Below are 27,424 nucleotides of genomic sequence, written 5' to 3'. Positions count from 1 at the left end.
CTCTCTTTAATTGCTAAGCCATCTCTCCTAGTCCTTTCAGGTTTAGCTGCCCTCCCCATGGTCTGGTCCCCCTGCTCACTCTTCCTCCTAGAGATGGCAGGAACCTCACACCTCAAGAGAACATCTGTGCGCCCCGAGGGCGTTTGCACGGCATCACTTTCTCCCCACGCCAGCTAGAGAGCAGACTGGCAGGAGAGACTGGCGTGCAAGGTCTCTCCCGCCACTCTCCTCCATCTCCTCTGCATCCCCAGACAAAGTAAGAAACCACCAGCTTCATAAAAAGAGCATCGACTTTAATTCAGCTTGACAGGTGGGAAGAGAGCTTGGATTTGCCTCCAAGGGCATCCAGATGAGAAGGCTGTCTGGCCGAGAGAGGCAGGGTGGGTGAGGCAGAGTGAGTGGCCTGGTAGCAGAGCCGGGCTAGGAGCAGGGGCGTAGCCACGCAATGCAACATTGTCAGGGCTTTCGCCAGGTCCAGCAGCACATCCAGGGCCTGCTGGGCTAGACATGCTGACAGCACCAAGGCCTTGGACCGCACTAGGGAGTCCAATCCCAGAATCAGCCCCTGCAGCCACCAGAAAATGAACCAGGCCCACAGGATGTCAACCCAGGGACACGGCCCCCTGCCTAGCACCTTCTTCAGTCCCTTGGCTCCCAACAAACCCAGTGGCAACAAGCTGAAGAGGGCGAAACAGGCCGCAGCATTTATGTGCCTCAAAACCCCCCATTCCCCGCTGAACGTCAGGGTGCAGAGTCCCTGGGAAGTGTCGCTGGCCAGAGTGACTGGCAGTGACAGTAGGGCGGCCGCTCCCCAAAGTCCCACAGGGAGCCCCAGCCTGAGGCCTGGGACCTGGCTGGCATCCAGTTTGGGGCCCAGGCAGGCGTGGCATCCGATCAGCAGAGCCTGGGCAAAGGCTGAGCTGTATGAGACCAAGTGGGCCACGTGGCACAGGGAGGTGATGAAGGCCCCACTCAGCCCCGGGGCCTGGATGGGCACCATGATGCTGAAGAGAACACTGCCCACAGCCACCTGTACCAGGACAGCTCGGTCCCAGTAGAGCTGCCAGTGGAACAGAGGTCTGAGAAGCGCGTAGAGGACAGCCCCACCTGCCAGGATGCCCAGGACACTGGCAAGGATGAAGAAAGGCAGCGAGGAGTGGTCCAGCAGGGTACACGAGTGGCAGGGGGCAGCGGCTTCCAAATCGGAGAGGTTATAGTCCCAACTGTAGGACACATTCATCTCCAGCATCTCCTCATCAAAGACCAGTGTGGTAGGGTTCTCATTTGGCGCCTGGAGGACAAAGGGCAATCAGAGCATCTGGTTACGTACCCCACTGACGAGTGTTCTGGGAACTGGGGGCAAGAGGTGGGGAGAGGAGAACAGAGGGGAAGTGGGGGCTGGAAGCACTGGCTGCAGTGGGGATCGGGGGCGGACAAGGCAGGGCGACTCAGGAGAAGCAAGGTGTCGTGGAAGATGGGGGAGGGCAGCAGACAGGACTAGGGGAGTGGGGCAAGGTCGGAGGTCCAGGTGGAACTGACAAATGAGGAGGCAAAAAATGGGGGACCTAGGAGGCTGGAGTCAGAAGGGGAGAAGGGGTAACGAGGGAGGGGGTAAGTGATGAGGAGATACAGAGAGGAGTGGACAGACCCGAGGGCAGACACAAGGGGTGGTAGGGGGCAGAGAGGTAGCAGCTGTGGGCTCAGCCGACACTCACCGGGTGCAGACAGTTCCCCATGACACTGCTGGGCTCAGGGCAGGCGGAGAGAAGGGCTGGGATCGGTCTGTCAGTGGCTGTGGTTGCAAGATAAGTGCCAGGGACTAATGAAGGCCACCGGCTCTGGGCAGGGTCACAGGGCAGGCGGTGGAGGGGGGCGGCATTCAGGAAGTCTTTACCTCACACCCACTGCCTGTCTGAGCCTCGGGACCCCGGGGGGCACTGTCCCGGGGCTTCCTGTTTTGAGGTTGGATTCTGCTGCTAGGGACCTGCACTTCGGGAAAGGAAAAAGGTGGGGACCAGAAAGCGGGTATTTTCCCGAAGGTGGAAAAGGAGGCTGGAAAGCCAGGGGGTTTTTTCCAGCAAGAAGGGATTCTTCAAGCACAAGGAAGGAAGAGGGGGCCAGAGGTGAAGTCTGAGACAGAGATAAGAGACGTGCTGGGAAGTTGGAGGGAAAGGGCAGCCGATGACTCTCACTGCTTCTCCACCACCTTGAACTTGCTCCAAGGAAAGGTAGTTCAAAAGCGATGTGTTGGTGGGAGGGGGTGTCAGTGCTGCCTGTGGCTGGAGCCTGGGCTGCTGACAACCTGAGAGGTATGTGTGCAGGCGAGCGCTCTCTGTGTATCAGTCTGGGTGCAAGGCTGTACTTACTCGTCTGTGCTCTGTCGTGTTGTGCATCACGTGGAGCCTATCTGGGTGCTGGCTTTCAGGCAGGTGTCTGAGTGTGTGTCCTGATATCTCTGGGTCTGGGTGTGAGAGAAGGGAGGGCTGGGGGCAACTGTCAAGGCCGCACAATGAAGCTACTTCAGGGAGCAACTGGGCATTGGCCCAGCCCCCCCCCCCCCATGGGCACAGTGGATGCACCTTGTTACCCAGCAGAACACGTAATGTGACAAGTTAAAGCAGGCTCTGGGGGACAACAGGACGGCCTATTTTAACATGGAACGGTTGCCTATGAGGTCATCTCTGTTCTTATTTCTGTTGGGGGACATAAAGGCTCTGGAAAGGCAACATTGGCCTGGTGTCGTGGCAAGATGTGAAGATCCTTGTGCCGGGGGAGCACTTCTCTGTCTCTCCAGCGGGCAGGGAGTAAGGGCGCAGACTCTGCGCGAGGATCCCCCAAAGCCATCGCCTCTGCTCTTTGGTAGTCCCTTCCCCTCCCCCCGCTGCCTTCACCCACCCTGACTCTGCATTTGACTTCCCCACTTGGGGAGACCTAGCCTGGACGTTGAGAGGGGTGGGTCGTGGAGTGTCCGAGTCAGAACAATGAGATAGAGAGGGCTGGTTAGGTGACGCTGTTTCATTTGTCCAAGAAAGCATGGGACGTGGTAGCCGGTTCTGCCAAGGGCTCTTTCCCACTCACAGAAGGATGCCTGGAGGTGGAGCAGGGAAGCCAAAGGGCAAAGGGGTGACTGCCTTGCAGAGCTGGTCCCCTTTTCTCCCAGGACACTAGCTCCAGTTTCAGGTTCACCATGAGGGGGGCTAGAAAGTGAGTTTGGGGGTCTGCTGAAGGGGTCCCGGAGTGGTGTTCGGAGGTCTCCACCTTCGTCTCCGTCATCTCCAGCACAGCCTGGCAGAGGGCAGTGGGGAGCCATTAGATGCCCCAACCCAAACACTCTGGAAAGCAAGGACCTGTCCAAAGGGGATGAATGCATTTCTCTCCCTTGGAGAGTTATAATTTTTCCATCCAGGAGTGCCCTGGGGCGCGCGGCATGGCAGCGCACACACCACCCCGGAGGCGCCAGGTGCGGTGGCACCAGCAGAACAGCCCCTACGTACATGCACCCCAACAGGAGCCAGAGCAGCAAGAAGGAGGCAGCTGAAAGACACGGATAATCCAGATATATTGAGGGTGGCCCCTCTGAGATTAGCACAGGAGAGTTAGAAAGATTATAAAGATACACGGTGCCCTCCCTGCTCCCTTCCCCACCCCACCCCCACAGACAGACACACACAGCACAACGGCCCCTCTCCCCCCGCCCCCCCCGTACAAATATGGCTTCTGTGTAATATGGACAGAGTGGTTCAGCTCAAAGAGGAAAAGTCATTTTCCCAAAAGCAAGTGCTGGGAGACAGGGAGCCGATAAGGCCCGAGGCCCTAGGCTGCCTTGCTGCGGGAAGAGGAGGGGGCCCTGGCTTAGGTGAGGGGCTGCCTGCGGTGCCTGGGGCCCTCACCTGAGGCTGGAAGATTCACAACGGCATTACCTGAACGGAAGGGGGTGGGCAGACCTACTGGAGACAGCAGCCCCCATTCTGCGTGCCCCTGGGTTGTCCGAGCAGGGAGGACATGCTGGAGGAGGGTGAGGGGGGGCCAAGGGGCACCCCGGGTCTGAGGCGGGGCAGCTGGATGGGGAGGGTGAGCGGCCTCGTCTCCACGGCAACCAGCTCCGGCAGGAAGGAAGACAGAAAATCCAAAGGAGGGGCGGAGAAGGGAAGGAGACAGGTTGCATTCCCAGCCCTCAACGCACTGGGTACAGACTATGGGCAAAAGAAGTGACAGTGGTCATTCCAGGGTCAGCGCCAGGGAGAGGCCTGAGGGATGCATAGCAGAGGCTGTGGCACTGACTCATGGCTCTGAGAAGGGATGTGGAGGCAGGGGTTGCTTGAGGGAGAGACGAGATGGACAACGGAGCAGAAACACACCCTGGGACTGCTTTCTGCATGACAGATGGGCACTGGGGCTGACATGGAAAAGAGCAGGGTGGAGCCACATCCCAGGTGAGGTGCAAAGCCTGCCTAGGAAGCCTCGGCTCCCAAAGCCCTTCTTCACATGCCCCACAGCCCGCCCACCTGCCCAGGACCCCCTCTGCCTCTCACACACTCACACACATGCGCAGACACACGCGCGCGCGCACACACGCATCCACACACGTTATTCCCTTCGTCTGGGCAGGAAACAGCTCAGTGCAGCGAAGCTCCTTTTAGTATTTTTGTTGTTGTGTCTGCCTGGCTGCTGAGGGAGGTAGGGAGGACTGAGGGATGGCTTCGGGAACAGGAAGGGGCACAGGGCAGCACAAAACAGGGAGGAGAAGTTGCTGAGCAATGCCAGGAGAGGAGTGGTTGCCGTGCAACAGTCCGGGGCTGGGTGAGAGCGAGGGGCCCCTCGGCGCGGGGAGCAGAATCAGTTCAGGCCCCAGAGCAGAGCTTCTCCCACAGAGAGAGCCTGGAGGGGCAGCCTTGCTCTGCTGTTCCCCCCAGGATGGTTCCACTCACTGTGGGGGGTGAGGGGGGGGGACAGGGCCATCTCTACCATCCTTCCTGTCCAAGTCCACCCCTCCTGCAGGCACCCGGGTCCTCCGCACGTGGAAGCCCTGAGCCCCTGCGTGGCAACAGGCTATCTGCAGGTCTCGTGGCCGGGGACCTCCATTCACTCCTTTCCCGTCGTGGTGGGGGAGGGGTGTCACGGTGATACCTGCTCCTCTGTCCACCACTCAGGGCGTGCGACTGACAGAGGAAAGCCACCTGCCGCTCCTGCTCACCACCTCCCCATTCCTGGGAAGCCCGGGAAGAGGCTCTGCTGCGGAGGGTGGAGGGCTGGGGAGAGCCCCCCACCCCCCAAACCAGCCCTGCTCCTTTCCTGCCCTTACCCTCTCCTCGTTCTCCTCCTAACACCCTGGGTTGTTTGTTTTGTTTTTTGTTTTTTGTTTTTTTGCTTTCCTCACCCCAGGGCCCCCTGCCCCTCCAGCCTGGAGACGGATTTGATTTGGGATTGTTACAAAAATAATAATAACCCAAACGCAGAGAAGCCACGGAAAGGGCTGAGGGCAACCCTCCCTCCCCCCCGCCCTCCTCCCTCCCCATTCCAAACCGAGTACAAAACCGCACCCAAAGCAGACATTCTGTACAGGGGGGTGGGGGGGCTGGGGAGCAAGCGGGAGGGGCGGCCCTGCGGTCGCTCTGTACAAGTCCGGTTGGTGATGGCCCCAGCAGTCCCCATGGGGTCCCTGGGGGGGTGCCCCTAGATGAAATATTCCTTCTTGTCGTCGCCGCCCGACTGCCCGCCTTCTGCGTTGATGATGGCTGTGTCCGCATCTGGAGCGTCGTCGGAGCCTTTCGCCTCGTGTGTAAGGTAGGTTCCTGGGGAGAGAGAGGCCCCTTCTTTCAGGAGCAGTTTCCAAACCTCTGAAGCCACCCCCTCCGCCCACTTTCCCAGACACCCACACCTTGCTTCTGTAATTTTTCTAGAGCTTTCTTCCCCCCCACCTGTGTTAATTTGCCTCTTGCTGCCAACATCCCTCACCTGACCACACCCCCAGGAATGAATGAATCCTGCCTTTAACTGGAATCTCATCTATAATACAGGCAGAAAAAAAATGGTGCATATGTGTGTATCTGGGTGTGTGTACGTGTGGATGCACGTGTGTGCCCTGAGGGGGTGATGAGGAAACTGCTACGTCAGCTCCATGACAACGCAGTTAAGATCTGGCTCACCTGTGGCCAGTCCATGGAGTCCTGCTGGCTAGAGGCAGCACCCGAGGGAGGGAGAGATGGCAGGGATGTTGGAGAGGAGAAACAGGAAAGAGATGGTATGGGGACCAGGAGCAAGGAGATCGAGGGACAAAAGCCATGAGGCTGCACAGGGAGGAAGGAAGTGCAGGAAGGGCTGGGAGGAGATGAGGAGTTTCGGCAGTGGCAGTTGGGTCTTACAGCAGGAGACCCCGAGGCCGAGCTGCATGGGAGCAGCAGCCGACTGAGTGGGAAGGTTTGATGTGACCTGGATGATCAGCAAGTGATCAGGCTCTACTGTGGGGTTGGTGGTGCTCCGTTATCCCGGGGTTGGCTGCATTCCTTCTGCCTCAAACACTCCGAGGGGCCAACTGCGTCTCCGAAGTTGCTTCCTGCATGCAGCCAGCTCCTACCTGGCTGCCCCTGACTCATCTCCCTGCCCACTCCTCCTGAGTTCTCCTGCCGCTTCCCTCGTGCCTCTGACCTTTGTGCCGGATCAAGTAGTGGCCGAGGAAGATGAGCAGGATGAGCAGGAGGAAGACGATGAAAGCCACGATCCCACCGATGATGGCGTGGTAGGTGCTGGAGGATGAGGGCACCGGACTGGGGTCTGGAGGGAGGCAGGGAGGCACACAGTCAGATCTGGGAAGAACCTTTATCTTACAGCATTTCTCACCTGGTCACAGATACTCTTACTTAGCAGAGAACATGGACTAACATCCGGAGAAGGGAGTGGCATCACTCAGCAAAGGGGATGTGTCTTACTTTGTACCTAGTTTCCTACATGGTGTCTAGAACATAGTAATTGTTATTTTTCTTTGAGTATTCATGAATGACAAGATAAATCTGCTCACATATAACCTTTTAAGTTGAATCTGTGGACGTGAAGCTTGACCTTGGTCAAAGATCATCACTTTAACATCTAAATCATCTCTTGTTTTTATTCTCTCTCTGTGTGTCTCCTTTATCTCTTTCTTTTAATTTCAAGGTTATCAAAGTATTCCTTCCTGATTCCCCATGCCCTCTTACCTCCTGTCTGCTTGATATCCTGAGCTGTCCTTTCTAGGGGACTTTGCAGCCTATTGACTCACAGCCCCAATATCATATATCAGATACCAGATTGGGAAGCAGTGAAAAACTGATGGAGCCAGGAATTAGGCACTTTGAGAGCACCTTACAAAAGACGATGGACTGTGACTTGCTGTATAAAGAACAATGTTCCTTCTTGGCAGGGGAGTTTAGAGTTCCAGCAGGACCCCATCCTCTAGCACGTCTCATCAGAGAGGCCTGGGACTCTGTCTTCACTTCCCCACCATCCAGAGATTTGTGGGAAGAGCAAAATTGAACTGCTTCCTCCCATGAAGCAAGGTCTCTGCCACTGGATACAGAGAATCCATCTTCCACAGGAGCATCTAGAGAGGACAGATCCCTGAGCAGACTTGGCCAGACATGCCAAGGAGAGCCAGCTGGAGTCAGAGTCCCACAGATCTCAGGAGACAGTGCACAGGCCCAAGACACAGTTCCAATGTGTCCAAAATTATACAAGCTGTCGTTAAAACTCCCCCACCCATGGGCAAGCTACTGTTTTTCTTTTATTTTATAGACTCAGCTTGAGTCTTGATGCCTCATTGACTCCTTATACATTTTGTCTTTCTTACCTTATGTCTCCTCAGGCTTGACTGGGCCAGTTTTGTAGTTCCTTGCCTGTCTCTGACTTATTTGAAAACCATATTTATGCTCTGGTTTTTATGCCCTGCTTGGGAGGGAGGGGCTGGTCCCAGGGGTGTCTATGTCATGAAGGGTGGGTGTGAGGGTGTAAGCTGGAGGAAGCTGAGGGATGTTACTCACTGCTTCCCCTGCCCCCCACCCCAGGGAGTATGCGGGATAATATCTACATTAAAAATCAATCCTGGATAATTATCCCAGAGACTATGGAAATGGGAATTCCCTAGAAAAGCATAGGTTTCCATGGACAAAATGACCTCTGGGATCATCAGTTCCAGATTGCTGTCTCTAGGTAGAGCTCCATTTAATTTCATTCCAGGCAGTTGGGAGTCAACAGTGTTCAGGATTAGTTTTGGAAGGAGATGCAGTAACTCATTCCACCGCCAGGCGTCAGCACTGGGAGCAGATGTAGCCAAACAGGACTCGGATTTCTTGCCAGGGCAGGGGGACCAGCAAGAGACCAACCACAAGGGCACAGGAACTTCCTGTCACTGCCAATCGCCGTCAGAGTTGGTCTGGAGAGATCTCGGGGCAGACGCTGGGCTTCAGCGCATTGTCTCTGCTCCTGGCATCCGACAACACTTTGTTTGTTGTGCTGAGGCAGTTCCCACGTGCTGAGTTCTGCCCCTGGAGCTGGAATCACCCCATCTACATACTCGGGTCCCAAGATCTCTGAACCCTTATCCCTGGGAGGCCTGGCTGCTATCCCCACACTGCTTTAACGGGCATTCCAAGTAAGGGAGCCTCTGATGTTCCCCCGACAATGCATTTCCCCTGTTCTGAGAAAAGGCTTATGAAGGCTTTCTGGCAGGACCCTACTGCTGTTGGGGGGTGGAGGGGTCTTCAAAAAAATCTCCCAAATCTCCATCAAGGGGCCTCTGTCCTAGCCTGTCACATTTCCTGAAGCTGGCTTTTGTGGTCACACTTTTGGGAAGAACTTCAGAGAAGGAGCACCACCTAGTCCCTCTAGAAGATATGACATCTGAGGAAAAGTCTGACTGTCTCTCAGCGTAGCACCGACTTATCTGTTTCCCCCTGGACTCGGTACAGTGTGCCCGAGGTCGGCAGGGGAGGGAAGGACAGCCGCACGCAGCTCATGCTCCTCACAGCAGAGGCCTCTCTGAGAGCAGCGTGGTGTAGGGGAGATGCACCTACACTCACACTTGAGCGGCTCTGGGCACCCCCCCCCCAACCAAGAAGCATGATCTTTGTTGCCAGGGGAGCGCAGGGATGGGAGGACGGTGTCATCAGGTCCCTGCTGCTGCATAAAGGCAGATGGAGAGCCCACCTTCCCACTGGTTTTCCTGACTCCGCATTCTGTAGCCAATGGCCGTGGGGCCCTAGTCCTCGGGCCCCCTGGTGGTGGCTGCGGTGCCTTTAGTCCACTCGCAAGTGTGGTCTGGGGATGCTGTGTAAGCTGGCAGAGAGGAGGAGGGGGGTCTCTGGAGGAGAGCTGGGCGGGCTCACCGTTAACATTGAGGGTGTAGTAAGCCTTGTAGCTGCCCATGTTGCTGGTGGCCGTGCAGCGGTAGGTGCCGCTGTCACTCTTGTTGAGGAAGGGGAAGATTAGGGCGCTGTCCTGCGTCATCTTTAGGGGCGGCACGCTGCCCTCCTTCTCCCACAGGTACTGCTGGGGGCTGTTGAGGCAGAGAAATCCCAAGTGTCAGGAGAGAGTCAGCCAGGGAGCTAACAGAGGACAAAACAAACAAACAAAAAAACCCAACAAAAACCCACAGAGGCCAAAACTGGGAGCAGGGAGGTCAAGGACAGTTGGGTGAAGGCTCCAGAAGTTACAGGGGCCAGAGACACTGAGCTGCTCTGAGGCAGGGGGAGGGTGACCCCTTGGGGTTCAATCTTGTGACAAGGGAGATTTCCGAGCTTGTATCTTACTGTGACTCAGTTCCTTATGGGAACCCCAGGGGCTGAGCCGGGGGCGGCCCCTCCCCACTTCTGCTGCTTTGCAGGAGAAACGAGCAGGGGAGGGGCGATGTTAGTGTCGGGGAGAGCGAGGGGCTGAGACAACACAGGTGGGGAGACTTCAGGTGAAGTCTTGGTCTGTAGACATGGGTCAGAGGCCAAGAAATGGATCTTCTTACAGGGGGTTGCCTCGGCCCTCACAGTGTAGCAACAGCTTCTGGCCCTCGCGAGGATGGGGAGGGTCCGGCCTGATCTTCGCCGTCGGTGTGTCTGTGGAGAAGGAGATGGTGTCCGTGTGAAACTCCTCCACCACGCAGGACAGCGCCTCCATCTCTAAATCACCCCGCTACACATCACGGCGTCCACGCCCAAAGGCCTAGAAGCCCAAGGGGCTGTGGACAGCAGCTGGAACTAACACTGCACATCGACTACACTTCAATAAAAAATAAGAATTAAAAAAAAAAAAAAAGGCTGTGAACAAAGGACCCCCCCCACCTCTGTGAGCAAAGACCACTGTTGCTATTGGACGTGTGAGGGAGCTGTCCCACAGCCTTGCAGAGCTAGGATCACGGAAGGTCTGACCTTGCCCAGGACCCAAGGGATGTCTTAACAGAGACCTGAGAAGGGGGATCACTGGATCATCTGTGCATAGCACACAAATGGGACTTAATACATATTTCCGACTGAACAAATCAACCTGGATCATTGATTGAGCTCACAACCTCTCCATCCTCTCTGCAAGGGAGCCTAAATGGGATGAAATGCTTGAACGCAAAACATCATTTTTAGTGGTCAGTCCAAAAATAAAGTGAGAGCTTTGGAACAGTGAGAGACGGGGGTGGTGGTGGTCATATTTTGGCTGCAAAAAGGCACTGACACAATATAGATGGGCTCTGTGAAGGTATAATGACATCTGCCTCCGACGCCAAAGGGCCGCTTAGGAGGCTGGGTCCAGATGGCCGCACAGAACAATACAGCCAGATGCCGGTTCAGAACAACAGATAAAGAGGCCGCCCTTCCCCTAAGGATAGAGCTAACCTTAACAACCAGTTAGTGAACGTGTTTCAGCCAAATCAGACAGGACAAAGAGAATCAGGCCAGGTGAGAGAATGGCGGTTCCCGGGTCCTGCAGCCATAGAAATGTCTGGCATGGCGCCTGGAGTTTGTCGACTGACTGCTGATCATAGCTGGGCCAAGAGGGTCCCTGGAGAGTGGCTCCCAGATGGCCTGGAACCTAACAGAGAAGTCTTCGGGGGCTCAGACAGGGAAGACAGGCTCAGGACAAGGAGCCGGCGGCCAGGGGTCTCATGCTCAGAACTAGTAATCAGAGAAAAACTACAGCAATGGAGAACTTTGACGTTGACAAAGCTCTTCCATATACATGGTTTCATGTATCCTCCTGAAAATTCTCTGAAACAATAAGCAGGGGCCACTGAGAGATTCAAGGCTTTGGTGAAAGTAACCCAACCACTAAGTAGGGACCCTGCAGCTAGGACCCAGGTTGCCTGTTTCCAGATCGAGAGTCTGCTAAACGGACAGTGACGCCCCTCCCAAGCCGACTTCATGTTCAAGTTTCGGCAATGGGTCCAGCAACTGATTTAAATAGCACTGAAGTCAGGCCTGGATCTTCCATATGAAAGAGGTTAAGGGTTTTCATTATTTTAGAAAAACACCCAGCCTTTAGATGAGTTAGGACAGGCAATGTGTTTATAACTCATCACCTTCCGCCTTCTGTCCTGTATTTTCTTTTCCCCCTGACGTCTCCACTCAGAAAAGTTCTTTTTAAAAATGTCTGAGTTTCCTCAGGTGAGGAGGGCTGTTTGCTGTCCCCACTCAAGGCAGATTTCAGCGAGGGGATGAGGATTCTTGGGGAGGATGAGAGTAGTGATTGTGATGGTGGCCATTTCACGTCAGAATCCCAAGAAAAACCATAGAGCTGGGGCAGATCGGGGGGTACTAGAGGGAAAAATCTGGGAATGATGATGCCAGAGAGATTGTATTTTCCTAGCAGAATATATATATTTTTAAATTTTTTTGTAGGGGTAGGTAATTCATTTTATTTAGTTATTTAGTTATTTATTTTAATGGAGGTACTGGGGATTGAACCCAGGACCTCGTGCATGCTAAGCATGCGCTCTACCACTGAGCTGTACCCTCCCCCTGTAAATAGTTTTATTGGAACACGAGGTGGGGTGGGGGTGGGGAAGGCTCATTTGTTTACATGTGAACTGTGGCTGCTTTCCCGCAGCAGCAGCAGAGTGAAGTAGCTGAGATAGGGACTTTAGGGCAGTCAAAGCCTACAGTGTTTACTAGTGAGCCCTTCACAGAAGAAGTTTACTGACCTTTGGCCTAGTCCTGGCACCTCTTGTCTTTAAAAAATATATATTTTTAAAATTTTTTTTCCTATTCACTTATCTGTGCCTGTGTTCCCCCCCCCCCCATCTCACAGCAGACCCTCTCCCCCCACAAGCCCAGGACATACACAAGACTTCGATGCGCTGAGAGGTGGACCTGTCAGCCCCCTTTAGAGACTCATGGTTCACAGAGCACACAATGTCCGCCCCGTCATCCTCCCGGGTGACCTGGAAGGTCACCGAGCTGCTCACGGTGAAGGTTTTGCCGTTGGGATCCTCCTGTATCCGGGTTGGCTCTCCTGGGAGCAGAAACAGACACGCGCGTAGACGCAGAGTGGGCCCTCACACGCAGAGAGTGTGGGCCCCACGGCAGACGTACAGATGGCGAGTCTCAACTCAGACTTAGAAAGTTGTGAAATGGATATGAATACACACAGGGAGAATGGAGGCCCTGACGCGCAAGCACACACACACACACACACACACACACACACACACACACTCACGAGTGTACACAGACTATCTGTCACGGTCTTTCTCCCTCTAACCATGCCTTATGTGTGTGTACACAGACATAGACACATGTGCCCCTCTCTCCCCCCTGCTGCCCCAGCACCCCCTCCCCGGCATCCCCAAAGCAGGAGGAACTTACCGTGGAGCTCTTGGTCACCTTTCCTCCAGGTGAGCTGGGCTGCAGGTTTGCTCCCAGAAGACTGACAGTTTAGGGTGGTCGTGTCCTTTTCCCGTAACGATGACTTGTAGCCAGAGATGATGGGCTTCTGTGGGATTCCTGCCACGGGTGGGGGGTGGCGAGCATGGGAGGGAGAGGCACCGTGAGGGCATCCCTCAGCTCTCCCTGCTGAGACGGACTCTCTTGGGGGTCAGGATATCTGGGTTCTAGTTTGGTTTATGATGGGCAGAAGGCTAGAGGAATGATCATCCTCTTTGACCTCCTCCCTGAGGACCAGGAGGGAAGATGCAGTGGGGGAGCTATGAGAATGGGAGATTTACCATACCTGAGACATGATACAAGACCCAACACCCTGAAGCACAACAGAGTGGCCACAGACATAGGGTGAGGCTCAGGGAAGGAAGGAAGGAAATTGAAATGTAGGATCAAGGTGAGAGCATGCAGGTGGCCGGGGTACTGGCCTTGGAAATGGTAACCATACACTGCACACCCTTCTCACGCTTCCCTCTCACAATCTTGGGAGGCAGATGGAATAGACACTATCATCCTTTTGTTACAGGCTAGAAAATTCAGGCTCAAAGAGAGTCAGAGATTTGATTTGACCCAGAACAAACAGTAAGCAGAGGAGAAAACATTTCACCCCAGTGCTCTCTGCAGTTTGTTCTACTGCAAAGGAAACAAAAGCTGAACTTTCCAGAAATGCTGGGAGACCGGCCCTGCTCTAGGCTGCTTCAGGGCCCCCTCGGAGAGATCTGTCTGTAAGGAAGCATGCGGCGGAGACCTGGGGCTTGGGAGCCTCACCGAGCACGGTGACGAGGGACTTGGCAGTTCTGACGGGCATGGTGAAGATGGAGCAGGTGTATTCGCCCTCATCCGCCAGGGCCACGTTGCTGATGCTGATGCTGAGCTCGTGGGGCGTGGATCGAACCAGCTGGATCCGATTATCTCGAAGGGCTGAGGGAAATCGGGAGAATTGGAAGCAGGGCTTTTACTGGCGCCTTTCATCTTTATCTTCCAATCCCAGGCCAGCTTCTTGGGAAGAAGGGCCTGGTGTGGTTTGGGGCAGGGGAAAAAAAACTGCTCCTGAGTTTGAATGGTTTAGGTGATTCAGTCACCTTCCTGGGCCACAGGGGGCTCAGCAGTCTCCAAGATGCTCAAAAAGTAGTCTGGGCTTCCTTGGGAGACACATGGGGCAACACTGACATGAGCTGTCTCTTAGGGCTCCTGTGGGGTGAATCACTCCAGGACCCCACAAGACCGCGCATGGCCTAGGTTAGAGCCACGATAATGAAGTTTCTCTGGAACCTGCTGAGGATCCCGTGGCCTGCTGCTTCCCCAAACAGCACCCACCCACGTTTCTCAGCCCCTGGACGATACAGACATCTCCCCTCGGCTCTGCAGCCCCCTTCCCCAGCCCCCATGCAGAGAAACAGCTCATGGGACCCTACCTCTCTTCTCCCCAAAGTAGAGAGTCTGCTGGGCAGGGTTAGACCACTGCAGGGAGGAATCCTCATGGTCTTTGACTTGGCACTTGAGCACCACGGTGCCACCAGCCACCACTGTCTCATCAGATGTCCAGGGCTGACTGTCTGCAGGCGTAGAAGAGTGTTAGTTTCTGCCCCTCCACCCACTTCTGGGCCAAAGTCCACTTCATCTAATTCAGACCATCCAAGGCCCATGTCTCTGTATTCTCTCAATGCATCATGGGGGAAGGAATAGAGGTGGGGGTGGGGGAAAGCAGAGGGAGACAGAACTTTCTCTTGCTTCCAATACAAAAAAAAAAAAAAAGCCAGTCACTCGTTGAATGTTTGCTGAATGAACTGACAGGTCCACAAACATTTAGAAGGCACCCCGGATCTACAGGTACCACTCCACATGTTTCTTTTCTGATAGAGTTCTACCGTTCACCTTTGAAAACACACATCTGTCATTCTATGTTTTGTCTTCCTGCCACCACCTGCATATGACAGCAAGGACAGGAGAAGGGTTGTGACTAATAGTCCCCCAACTGAAAGAGAGGAAAAGGCTAGGCCAGCCCTTGGGTTGGACATTCATTTACACAAGAGGTAGTGGAGGAAACTGCAAAACAGACAAACAAACAAAAAAAGATTAAAAAAAAAAAAAGACCCCGAAACGTTTGGACCCAGACTTTTCAATTTCTCCAACAATAACTTCCTTTTGATCCTCAGCTCAATGAACGTACTTCTTCCAGGAGCAGTACGACCTGCCTCCCAAATCAACACCAACCCAAATCACCATCCTGATGTTATTTGAAAGAATAGCAGGTTAACGTTTTCTCCGTGATGTGGTGGAAATCTGGTTTCTAATCCCGCTCTGCTTAGTCAAGTTACATAAAATAAGGACCAAGAAGGTATCGTACAGATGCACCATTTGAATCCCAAAGCTGCCTTCTAGGGACACCCAGGTATGAGCCCCTCAGACTGTGGGACACTTGCCTTCTCCACCCAGTTTTGTCCCATGTTCCCCACAGCACGGCTTCTGATTCCCAAGACTGATTCCCTCATCTTCAGGACTGACTCTCTGGGGCCCAACAGCACTGACCTCCGCAGAACTAACATAAACAACACCTTCCAGCTCTGCTGCCTTCACCACCCACCAAATTCCTTCTGTGGTGCTCAGTTACTTAACCAGCATTGTCCTCTCCGAATGGGAAACCAAGAAATGTACTTCCTACATCCCCTGAGCCATTTAAAACAATCCCCACGCTCCCCATGGCACCAACCCTACGCCTGCCCTATCTGTTTATTCCTTCTTTCTTGGTCATCAGAACTCCATTTCCAAGAAATATTCAATGAGCGCTCCCAGCATAGAAGGGGCCCTGAGGGGTGAAGGTGGCGTGGGCTGGGGTTGACACGCTTGAGCGCGGCTGTCTCCAAATTGTAGCAGATAGCCTGACCGCTAGTTTAAGTGTATAGAATCATAAACATTAGAGCTGATGGGGATCTCAGGGATCATGGAATCCAATGCCCTCATTTCACAGATGAAGACAGTGAGGCAATGGAGGTGAAGTGATTGCCTAAGATCATTCTACTGGTCGGTGATTCTAGTGGGGACCAGAATCCTCCTGACGCTCAATGCAGTGCTCTTCTCACTGGAATGCACTTCGGGTGAATCATCTAACTTCAGAATTAAAACTCTGACTTTGAAGTTAGTGAGCCAGAGACTGAGCTGGCTTAACAAATTTGGAAGTGATATATTCCTTAAATATCTCAATGAAAGGTTTAGGATAAACAAGTTTCTATTGTATAGTACACAAGATTCAATATCTTGTAGTAACCTATAATGAAAAAGAATATGAAAAGGAATATATATATGTATATATGTATGTCTGAAACATGATGCTATACACCAGAAATGGACACATGGTAAACTGACTATACTTCAACAGATAAATAAATTAATTAAAAAAGAAAGGTTTAGGGAATCTTTTTAGCCATATACCAGTCTTTGACTAGTAATCCCACTGCCCCTGGTTCCTTCTGAAGAATTCTACCCTGATTGTGTCTTTCCAAAGAACCTCTTTATTCTGAGTAATACACTCTTCCTGGAACCATTTTATTTTCAGAAAAAGGTGTACGGGACACAGAGATCGCTGTACTGGAGTAAGGGAAGGAGGAGTAGGTGCTGGAGAAGTTGGTGGTGTAGCACTAAGTACTAAGATGTCAAATGGTAAGGAGGACGAGTTGTGTGGTAATGAGGGGAGTGAGAACACAGGGTGTAGGCAACATGAGTGGGAGGTGGCGTGAAGATGGCTGAGGGTGCTGAGGGACATTGTGATGAGGGGGCCTGGATTCTCACCTTGACTGGCCAGCATGTCAGGGCTGCTCCAGACTGTGGAGCTGATGGCCTCGTCCAGTGGAGCCAGAGTTCCCAGCTCCAAATTCTGCTCCTGCCAGTAGCCTGGGGAGAGAGTCTCCATCAAGGATGAGCCCTACATATATGCTGTTACAGTTTGGGGATGGGGAAAAGGATTGGCCCCTATGAAAAGGAGGCTCACCAGGACACCTAAGAGAAGGTGGCTTTCTCATAAAAGGGAGAAATCAACTAGAGCCCTGAAAAAGGAAGTGAACTCCTCCTTCTAAGGGGTGAATTAAAGGAGGATGCTAAGCTTCATCAGACAATCATATGATGTTAGAGCCAACAGAAATCTTAAGGATCATCTGGTCCAGTTCTCCCAGTTCACAGATGAGAACAATGAAGCCCACAAGGGTTAAAAGTGACTTGGTGAAGGTCATACAGAAACAAGAAGGATCATCAAAGACTTTTCATTCCTGATCCAGGTTCTTTCTGCTACACCGTATTACCTACTAAAATAACGACAGGTTTAATACTGAAAAAATACTTTCCCATTTAATCCTTTTAATAAGTCTGTTAAATAAGTACCGGTCATATTATCACCTATGCATTGCAGAGCGGAAACGGGGAAATGCCTTGTCCAAGGTCATGCAAATAGAAGAACAAAGGCGGGAAAATAAATGCCGGATTCCAAATCCAAAGCTCTATTTATTTCAAGGTGACAACCCTACCACCGAAGACACAGACCACAGTTAGGGTTGAAAGTTGCCCCGCGCCTTCCCAGATTGTTACCTTCTACTGGTACTCAAATTCTCAAGTTTTCCTCCTCCATCCTCAGCCCCACTCACTACTTTATATCACTGACTCTACTCCCTGCTCTGTCACCAAAAAAACAAACAAAACCCGCCCAAGGCCTGCATTACTGCCTCTCTTCCTACTAGGTGGCCCCTAAACCCTTTTGTGAAGTACTGTGTAGTGTCAGATGGCCTCTTTTCCCAACTCCACCTGAGAGGCGGAGGGACAAAGAAACCCGCCACGAGAATCTTTTCAGGGTCTCCCGTCGTAGCTCAGAAGTAGCCAATCACGTGTGCAAAATTCAGTGACGTCATCGGCTGCTGAGCAGAGTCCGGAGCTGCTCCTCGTCCCGGGCCGGGAGTCCCGGCAGAACTTCGCCTCAGGTCCCTGCGCGCCGGCTCCGAGCCAGCGAGGGAGGGCGGCTGCGAGAGGAAAGGACGAGAAGGGGACCGAGGGGGCTGGGTAGAGGAGGTGGGGAGGGTAGCGGGTGGCAGGGGTGCGAGACTGAAAAGTGAAGTGGGGCAGGGGTTTAGGGTCCAAGAGAAGAAAGGGGACGAGGGAGAGAATTGCCGAGTCACAGAGAAGGAGGGGTGAGGGAGGGGAGAGAGTGGGGGAGGGGGCAGGGAGGCCGGGGAAGGAGAGGGAGGTGGCGGGAGGGACGGGGAGTTTGAGAGTCCCGGTCTCGGCGCAGGGCTCTAAGAGAGCTGCAAAGGCTCACTGGCATCCCAGGAGATGCCTCCCCTCTCCACTGTTGCTCCTCTTCCAGGAGGTTTGAGAAGTGACTGTTCGCGAACAGGAGACGCTCTAATGCCCAAATGGGGAGACGCAGTAAAGCAGAGGAAGCCAGACTATCTGTAACAGGTAGAAGTAAGCAGGAAAGGGAACAAGGGAAGTATTGAAGAAGAGAGGGAAGAAAGATGGGATGGGAGCAGGAAGGGCGGCCAGGATGAGGACAGGGGCGCTCAGATCCAACAGAGACTCTCCCTGGGGGCAGGCGCGCGCCCTGCTGCTTTCCGTGGACTGCAAGGATGGAGGCAACCGGAAGTTGGTGAGTGTCTCGTAGTATTTTCAGGTCGTGTGTTTGTGGGTGCTTCAAGGCACAATGGAAAGCCAGATTGGTTGTGCGAAAGCTTGGGATGGTGGAAGGACAGGGAGAAGCCAGAGCAGTGCTTAGCCCCACGGTGTTGGTACCCATGCACAAAGTAAGCACTAAATAGACCTTTGCTCAAAGGAGAAAATAGCTATCTTGTACGTCGGAATAGGGCTTTCGGTTTGCAGAGTGGATTTTCAACTATGAATTCATTTAATGTCAAAACAACCTTGAGAGAGAAGCACCGGATAGAATCACTTTTAGAGCTGAGATTTAGAGAGGTTCAGTGACTTACCTAAAGGCACACAAATACACCTCTCCACGATCCTTTCTCTCGCTGGTGGTACTCTCAAAGCTTTTTCAGCAGCGCGTGTTTCTTACAGCATTTCAGCCCTTTGTACTGCAATTTCCTTGTTTAGTTATCAGCCTCCCCATCTAAACTTTGAGTTGCTGAAGAGCAGGAGTCTCTCCTTATTAATCTTAGCCCTTAGCCCACAGTGGACTCTCAGTGCATTTAATTGGCTCTAGTAATTCATTCAGTCTCAACTGGCACTGTGCTCTGTCCATTCTTACTCGGGCAGAGCAGGTATCCTGTCCAAACAGCACGGATCTAGCCTTTACTCTCCTGCTCGCTCTTTCCTCTGTGCTGTTTTCTGCATTCCCCTTAGTTGCTTTTCTCCTTGCTTACAATTCCTTTCATCCCTGCCCTCCTCCTGCATTTGGCTGGCATTTTTTTTTTCCTGCATAAGATGAATGAGTGAAATGATAATGTAGGTCATTCAAACTGTACTGAATTGTTTACATGAGGGGACTGATAACTAAACACATGATCTCCGATAAATGGCATATTGGGGATATGCTTGATATATTGTTTCCGTCGGTTTACAGGAAACTCATGCTGGTTTGCTGTGTCTGAAGAAACTGGTTAAGAAATAGCCCGATTTTCTTTTCCTGCTGGGGGTGGTATTTTTCCCTCTAATTCTGCAAAGTACTTTTAAGCTCATGTCTGCTCTTGAGAGCTGCCTGCTAACATGCTTGAAACTTTTCTTGCTGTTTTTATAAAATTGTACAACTGGAATGATAAACCCTGAATGGCCACTCCTCTGGGAAAAGATGAGTGGTTATTATATTATTAACAGAAACATGGACAAGTGGCAGAAATTATAACCTGGATCGCTAAATCCTTGTTCTTTAGATTTAGGTCACGCTAATTGTTTATGACATCAGCATAAATTCCCTGAGTGGATTCCAACTGGAAAGGAAAACTTATGTGGGGCTCTGAAAAGGTGGCATGCATTTTGCAGTGTCAACAGTGACAGATCTGCTTGGGCAGGGTCATTGGAAGGAAATGCAGACTTTGAGACCACAAGACCATCAGTAAGGGGAGGCCCTGGTAACTCAGCCAAATGGGTCATTATTGCTTCCCTGCTTGGGAACCTTCACTGACTTCCCATTGTCTGCAGATAATGTCCAGATTTGTTACCCTGGCTTACAAGATCCTGTACAGTCTGACGCCAGTATGCCTTTCAGCTTTGTCTTTTCTTTACATTGCTCACCCCATATCCCAGACACATGATGTTGTTTGGAATTCTTTCTGTAAACCCTTTGCTTTCCTGCTCATAGCTCCCTGCGCCATCATGCCCTTGACCCATCTTCACATAGCTGAGCCCTATCCATCCATAAAGCCTACTTTTTGTGGCAGTTCCTTCAAGGAGTCGTCTTCCCTGGTTGTCTCAGATAGAAATAGTTTCTGATTTTTTTTTTTTTTGGAGTTATAACACTTTATCTGCTTTTCTTAACTTATGCATCACTCTCTACTTTGGACTGCAAGTTTGGCTTCCCTCCTAAATTATAAGATTCTGCACGTAGGGTTGATATCTGATTCACCTCTGTCTCTGGTACTGGCCTTAATACAGCATACTGCACATAGGAGGTAATAAATATTTATTTAATAAATGAATCAAAGATGTGAAGCATCTTCAATTGTGAGAACCATGTCCAGCTTCTGCCAGGGAAGAGGAACTAGCAAACCAAACAGAATAGGAAGAAACAAGCCAAGGAAGAGGGTAGACCATCCAGAGGCTGAAGCTCTGGAAGTCTACAAGCTGGTGGGAATCTGTATTTATTGATTACCTTTCATGTGTCAAGATCCAAGCTAGATGCTCTGTATTCATTATTCCAGAATAACCCTTGTAATAGGTATTGTTATACATGTATGAAGGATGAGTTAACTAAGACACAGAGACTCAGACTCAGAAGTTAAGTAACTTATCCGTATGATGGGTCCAATAAGTGTTGAATTGAGACAGCCTTTAAACTTAGGTTTCTCTGACCACACAGCCCTGACTTTCTGCACATCTTCACTACACTGCCTCCCACAGGCAGAAACATGTGTTTTGGGTGTGTGGTTGGGGCTGGGGCAGAGGTTCTAGAGGGAAAGGTTCCTTCCTGCGTTGCTGGCCAGGGGTTGCTCACCTAAACAATATTCACAACACTCTCTTGCAATACGTAACAAGTTGGAAATGGGTGCTTGTGGTGGTGGTGTGATTTGTACCCACTGAGTTACATTTTTAGTTGGATTTCTTAATGCATCTTCATCTATACCTTTGGGGGCTATTTTGTGCACCCCAAAGAACCTTACAACTTGGGATTCTTCAGTTAACCAAGCAAAAGCAGCATCCGGGTAAAACTCACAGAGTCCCCTCAACATTTCCATAGCGTGCTAGCCCCTTAGGCTAAAAACTTAGGATCGACTTTTTGTCTGCTCTCTTAGTTTACGCCCGTGGGCTCCAGGACCTTCAGGATTCCCAGTATTTTAAAGGACAAAGTGGTCCTTTCACCTGCCGATTTCCCTCTGATTGGTTGTTCACGTTAAGAGTAGCAGAGGTGGAACTGGAGACTTACCAATGTGCCACTTTAAAGCCCACACTGGCACCTGCGGCTCAGCTCTTCACCCTAGTACAGGACCTCACACGTAGTAAATCAGTGCTCAATAAATATTTATTGAATACATGAACGAGTAACTCAAATGAATAAAAATGTATTATGTCTCCAATGTAAGTAATGCTAGCAGGGAAGTCTACATGCCAGTGTAACCCCCAGTTGCTTGGTGTATGTACCTTCCCTGCTCTGTTTTGGGGATCTATATTGCCTTTGCCTTAGGGTCACAGGTGCACATTTGGGATGGTGGGACAAGGGGACAGAGCTCCCTCCTGCGTAACCGCTGCTGGCCTTGCCATGCTGGGGTCCAGAGCTCCACTTCCCAGACTGTAGAGAACACCAGCTCCCTGAGTAGGAGTTGATGGTGATGGTGGTGGTGATTATGATGACTCAGCACTTCTCTGACTCCAGAGTTAAAAATACTCTTTGTCCCAGCCTACTTGTTATTCCTCACGACTACCATGACAGGTGGGTGGAGGAGTGTTATCTCCAGGGGAAAAACACACTGGGGGCTGTGGCCCAGAATGCTGAAGGGACCCACTTTTAGAATGGTTCGCCCACCCCCACTGCCGGGCTCCCTGGCCAGGTGATCTCACTCGGATTCTTCCCTGACCCTAGCTGCGTAGTGAGCTCCTGTGTGTGTTTGGATCACGCTTCGAAGACAAGGGCCGTGGCCAAATTGGAATTAGAACTCAGCCCTGGGAGCTTTCCTTCATGACCACAGTCACTTTTTTTTTCTTCAACAGTGAATGTTTTTAAAAAACAAAAACAATACAAAACAAAACAAAAACTAACAACAAAAAATCAGTGAGTGTCTGATTCTCCATTTGGAGGCAAGTGGACCAGTGCCACCTGAGGCCTGATTCCAGCGGTTACTCCAAGACTGGGTGGGGGTCACTTCGACCCAAGAGACTTCAGAGCACAGCACCCTGATCAAAAAGGACTCTCTTTAACCTTTGCCTGCAGAGCTCTTGGGCTGCCAGGACTTAACGCTACTTCTCCTGAGGTCACTGTGGCGTTCCCTGGTCTGAGACACTGAGAGCATGAGTGTCAGGGATACTCTCTCACTGCCTGCTCTACATTCCTTTCCAACTTTGTCCTCCCCTGAGTTCCCAGTCTCCTTCTGTCCCCAGTGTCACAGCGCAGCCAGGCGGAAGAAAGCTGGGGCCATAAGGGGTAAGAGTTACCCCATCACCTGGGCTTGCCTGTCTTTTCAGGTGCACTTCTTGCCTTTCCGTTGCTCCTCGGGGAGGCCTCTGTCCCCTCACAGGCAGCAAGATCTCCTAAAGGATCTCCTTGCTGAGCTCAGATATGCTCCAGCTCACATCCACTTCAGAACCTCAGAGCTCAGTCACGCTTCGGCTGCCTGCCTCCCTGAACCGGGCCTTCTCTCCAGCTCACTGCCCCCTCCACCCTCTTTCTGGCTGGGCTGCTGAGCCCTCGCTCCTCCTTGTTCCCCACATCCATTATTTCTGCTGCTGTCTGGTTCTTCCTCCTGCAGTCTTGTTTATCCACTTTCCCTCTGGTTCCCAACAGTCTCTTGGGCCTGAAGACACTACTCTCTGGGTGTGGCTTTACCCTCCCGGGAGATACACAGGCTGTGAGGGAAAGTGCCTGGTGACTAGGGTGGGGAAGGGAATCTTCACTGTAACAAGTCCCTGCTACGCTGCTGAGCACTGTAGCTTGGTAGAGCGAGGCCAGGAGATCCGATTTATAGAACCAGGGATCCTATTCTGTTAGATGATCCAAGACATTTAGGTTTGGAAGGGATGGATCTGGGCTCAGACAGGTTTATTGTCGCGTGTTGGCGCACACCTTTTGGTTCCATCCTAAGCAGCTGTTGGAAATGAAAGGCTTTTGTTTCCTAGGCTTGGAATGGTGTGGGGTTTAGCTTTTCCAGGCTGAGTGAGAAGGAGGGACTCTTCAAGGTAGCTGGCTAGCTTGCCTGTGGTGGGTGTGAGGGTGGGGTTAAAACAAAAAGCATATCCTGGTGTTAACTCCTTTTTCACTGAAAAAAAAAAGTTATTCCAAATGTTTTCCCATATCCAAATTTTTAAAAAAGTATCAAATTTTAAGGTGTCGTAAGTAAACTATACCTGATATATTTGCTAAAACCCTGCAATCAATTTGCATGTCTGGTCACTCTATCTGGTCACTCTACTGACCTCCAATGGGCAGAGATGGTTTCCTAAGATCTTTTTGAGTCTCCCAGAGGATGGAACTGATGTCCTTTCTAACCCCCTGTTACCAAAGTTCAGTTATTCCTCTCCTTCTCTCTCTGCACCTCATCCTTCCCAAAATCTTTTCCCTCTATAATTCTTGGAACTGTAGAATTTTAGAGTTGACAAGAATCCTAAGTAGCACCTAGTGGAAACTTCCCATTTTAAAGATGACGAGCCAAGACCCAGAGAGGGTTAGAAACTTAAGCATGGTCACACAGGCAGCAAGTGGGGGCGGTGGTTATGACCCGAGTCTTCTGTTCTCACTGTCATTTGATAGCAGGGCTGTGAACTAGCTAATCTGAAAGCTAAGTTGCCATTTAGTGTGATTTTACTTCCAGTGACAGCCACTCTTCCTGCTCCCCATCTCCCTGTGGATTGTAGTGAGGAACCCCAGGGCCCTGCACCTCAAAGGAAGTCACTCTTCTAAACACTGGGCAGGTCAGAGAAGTTGGATGAGATGAGGAAGGAGTCTCCAAAGATGCGAAGAATGGCATCTTCACAAACGTCCAGGTCTTCCTGGAAGATTCAAGTTCTCACAAAAGAGGAGGCCAAGTGGCAAAAGCCACTTCCATGCCCTTAGGAGTTAAAAAGGGTGATTATGAGGACAGGCCAGGTGCACGTGTGCGTGCTCGTGTCTGCGTGATGGAGAGCTGGAGGATGCTAACCTGATTGGGAAGTGGGAGACAGAGGCTAGAAGAGACAAAAAAGCAGAGGAGCATGTCCTATTCTTGAGCTACTGAGGGAAAAAATCTGGAGGCAGAAGTGGGCTTGCAGTAGGCTGAGGGGGGGGGGCCCCGGGAGACTTAGTTAAGATTCTGAGGAGCAGAGACTGGGAAGTGGGTGGCAGAGAAGGAGGTGGGGACAGCTGTTGCTTTGATTTGCTGTTGAGTCAGTGTTCTCGGTGCATTAGCTCTGGGAGGGAGCCCTGGGCTGGCCCCCAACGAAAACAAGCCCCTCTGTAGCCAGTAATTTGTTGTAGCAAGACTGCCACTGGGAGACAGGAAGGAAGGGTATCTGATCCTGAAAGACCCCCTTCCTAGCCTTAGCTGCCGCCTTCTAGGACTAGGCTGTGTGCTGTAGATAAGCGTCTGTGTTCTGTACTAAGGGGCTGGGTGGGGGCGATGAGACAGAGCAGACAGGATGGCTGGCTAAGAGGTGCTGGGAGAACAGGTTCCGTGCAGGGCTTTGACCTTCATCAGTCATTTCTCAAGTAAGCCCCTATGGCTGGGCACAAAATCACTCCAGCTGATGACAGCCCTGAGCCATTTTAGCCTCTTACCCCCATCTCCTCATTCCCTTCCCACCACGCTCACACATACTCAGAGATCAGGACAGGGATTGCCTGGGGTCTGCATTCTCATGCAATAGAGAGTCAGGAGGCCAGACTTGGAACTCTTACGTGTTCCTTGAACCAAGTGCAGGCACTGTCTTACCCTTTCCCTAAATTTACCCTGCTGCTTTCACACACAGGTACTAGAACTGGGGGGAAGTACCACCCCATCTTAGGAAAGAAAGTACTTGGAAAAGGAATACAGAGTCAGTATAGAGTAAATGAAAGCATAATTCAGTTTAGCTCTTTGGAAAATTCGTTTAGCTGTGAGAGAACAGGGCCTAGGGATGGGCAGGAGAGCCCAGGGACACCGGAGAGGAGGAAAGAATAGATTCCCGGAGGATGAGCCATGTCCGACCAGGTTCCGAAGCCTTGCTCCTACCCTCCAGGGCTTCAGAAACTGTTTGAGCCCGTGGGTGAATTCCCTTTCTCAACAGGCTCTATTTACTCCCCTTTGCTCTTTTAATGCTGCAGTTTAGATATTTCAGGCTGATGGTCTGGTGTGGTAAGATAACAATGCTGTGAAAAAGTTTAATTTGTTAGAAGTCAGGCAAGGAAGCATTCATCTCTGCTGGTTCTGATTTTACTGACTTGTTTTTATGGTTTCCCTCCACAAGGTGATCAGAGTCAGGGTGTGGAGGACAGGTTCAGGGCCATGATGAGGAGCATCACTTGGAAAGAAGGGTGTTCTGCTCTCCACGCCCACACTCCCCGGGGTTCCCCTCTTCCTCCAATCCCAGCTGAGATTTAGTCTCTTCCCTTCACTTTTCCCACCTAAAATGTATTTTTCAGAAAGTGGCACATTGTTCAATTAGCCTTACTTTGTGCCTTCCTGGGAATTTAACTCTCCTGTGAAACAGACACATTCTTCCAAGTCTAAAGACCTCACAGTCCCCCCGAATGGCAAACAATTCTGTTCCAACCCAAAGATCTCCTCTTCTTAAACCTTCACTGAAAGTCTCTTCTTCAGTGTGGCTATACATTTGACTGGTTTTATTCCGTCAATACATATATTTTATTCTGTCAATACATATTACAACCTGGTTACTCACTTTTTCTCTTTCAGTATGTGACCCTAAACACACATGTGACACACTACAGTTTTCACTATTTGTATCTCTGTTTTCATTTTTTTTTCTGTCATAAACACAGCTTTTTCTTATGACCCAGATACAGAGCCCTTTTCACAAGCCCGTTATTAATCAGAACTCCTTACTTCCAGAAAACCATATGGTTTAAACTCAGATTCTCCCCAGAGCAGAATTCGGGCTCTCTCTCCTGCTCAAACTCCCCAGGAGAGGGCCAGAATCCTCTTCTCCCCAGGGCTGAGGCTCAGTCCATCTGTCACTGACACTGGACTCCAGGGCTTGGAAACCAGAAGAGAGTTGGCATTAAGCTGCAGTGGAGGATAAATGAAAATGTGTGAGGCCCATGGGCTTAGTGATGGTGGCTTTTATATTTGTTTGAGTTTATAGCATGGAGATTAGGGGAGGAAACATGTAATATGTGTTTGGAAATAGCTCATCCTTAAGAACTAGAGTAGGAACTAATAAGAACAAGTGAATGCAGTTGTCCCAGTGTTATGTTTGCACTTGCTGAGGGCCAAGTGATTAGGAGCAGATGGTAGAATGGGCCCATCATTTTAAAATAATGAAAGGACTTGGCCCCAGGCTCTTCTAAGGCTGACCTAGGCTATGCTAAGTCTCAAGTTACCCGCCATCGATGTACGTATTAGAGTCTTGCTGGGTTTCCAAGAAGTATAAGATATTTAAGTCAGCGACTCAATAAACCAGTTCACCTTCTGGAGCTTTTTACCCTGTCTGAGGCTTTGGCTGGAATTCTAGAATCCAAATTGGAAGCAAAGAGCCAGGTCCCAGAAGAGGGGAAATTAAACACAAGAAGCAAGGATCTGCATATTCCCAGTGAAATCTGGCATTGGATGAACTAGTCCTCCACTCTACCTTGCTAATATCTGGGACTATATGAAGGAGGTGGAGAGCTAAGTAATGGTTGGCTTAGAGATGAATGGCTGTAATAATGGCCTTCATTTCTTTTTCTTTTTCTTTTTTTTCCTCCTAGGGTGAGGTGATGTGGCTGACCTTTCTGACCCTGAACTAGAAGTAAATGAGCCCAAGGTGCTTATAATTAGCAATCAATACACAATTAGTGTAGATCTAGCTGGGGTAAGGAAAAATAAATCCTTAAGAGAGAACAACATTTTCGTTCCTTATATTATGTAGCTTTCTTATCATTCTCCTGGAGGCCTCCAGGAGAAAGATGGAGAGAGATGGGAGGGTTAAAGAATCTCAGAGGTAAGAGCTCACATAGAAGAATGAGATGCATACTGCAAAAAGTGTTGGATCTGCATTAGAATCCTTTCAGA

General features: G+C 51.2%; 2 protein-coding genes across 5 annotated transcripts in view; both read right to left on the bottom strand.

Moving 5' to 3' along the window:
- Positions 1 to 272: 272 nt before the first annotated feature.
- On the bottom strand, positions 273 to 2,536 carry ACKR1 (atypical chemokine receptor 1 (Duffy blood group)). Its single transcript, XM_010977044.3, has 2 exons — positions 1,716 to 2,536; positions 273 to 1,291 (listed from the first exon to the last, which is right to left on the bottom strand). Exons 1-2 carry the CDS (start codon positions 1,734 to 1,736, stop codon positions 299 to 301), a joined length of 1,014 nt encoding a protein of 337 aa, XP_010975346.1. The 5' UTR covers positions 1,737 to 2,536; the 3' UTR covers positions 273 to 298.
- A 390-nt stretch (positions 2,537 to 2,926) lies between these two features.
- Positions 2,927 to 27,424, bottom strand: part of CADM3 (cell adhesion molecule 3) — a 31,599-nt gene continuing 7,101 nt past the window's right edge. For 2 of the 4 annotated variants that reach the window (XM_031436002.2, XM_064477887.1), the window contains exons 2-10: positions 16,668 to 16,769; positions 14,297 to 14,437; positions 13,650 to 13,802; positions 12,810 to 12,947; positions 12,286 to 12,456; positions 9,983 to 10,073; positions 9,354 to 9,523; positions 6,646 to 6,771; positions 5,550 to 5,792 (exon numbers count right to left, since the gene is read on the bottom strand). In XM_031436002.2, the coding sequence (XP_031291862.1) occupies positions 5,674 to 5,792; positions 6,646 to 6,771; positions 9,354 to 9,523; positions 9,983 to 10,073; positions 12,286 to 12,456; positions 12,810 to 12,947; positions 13,650 to 13,802; positions 14,297 to 14,437; positions 16,668 to 16,769 (1,211 nt within the window). In that variant the 3' untranslated portion in view covers positions 5,550 to 5,673. Of the gene's footprint in view, positions 5,793 to 6,645; positions 6,772 to 9,353; positions 9,524 to 9,982; positions 10,074 to 12,285; positions 12,457 to 12,809; positions 12,948 to 13,649; positions 13,803 to 14,296; positions 14,438 to 16,667; positions 16,770 to 27,424 lie in introns of all 4 variants that reach the window. The other 2 variants (XM_031436003.2, XM_064477888.1) reach the window with 2 other exon arrangements.

Source organism: Camelus dromedarius, chromosome 23 (assembly GCF_036321535.1).
Source record: "Camelus dromedarius isolate mCamDro1 chromosome 23, mCamDro1.pat, whole genome shotgun sequence".
NCBI classification, from domain to species: Eukaryota; Metazoa; Chordata; class Mammalia; order Artiodactyla; family Camelidae; genus Camelus; species Camelus dromedarius.
Note: the sequence above shows the minus strand (reverse complement) of the source record. Positions and strands in the feature narration are given on the sequence as shown.

Bases quoted from the DNA above. Each gene is read 5' to 3' on its own strand.
- ACKR1 (XM_010977044.3), bottom strand. From the start codon at position 1,736: ATGGGGAACTGTCTGCACCCG. The intron at 1,292-1,715 runs GTGAGTGTCGGC...TTTGTCCTCCAG, and splicing joins TGGGGAACTGTCTGCACCCG to GCGCCAAATGAGAACCCTAC.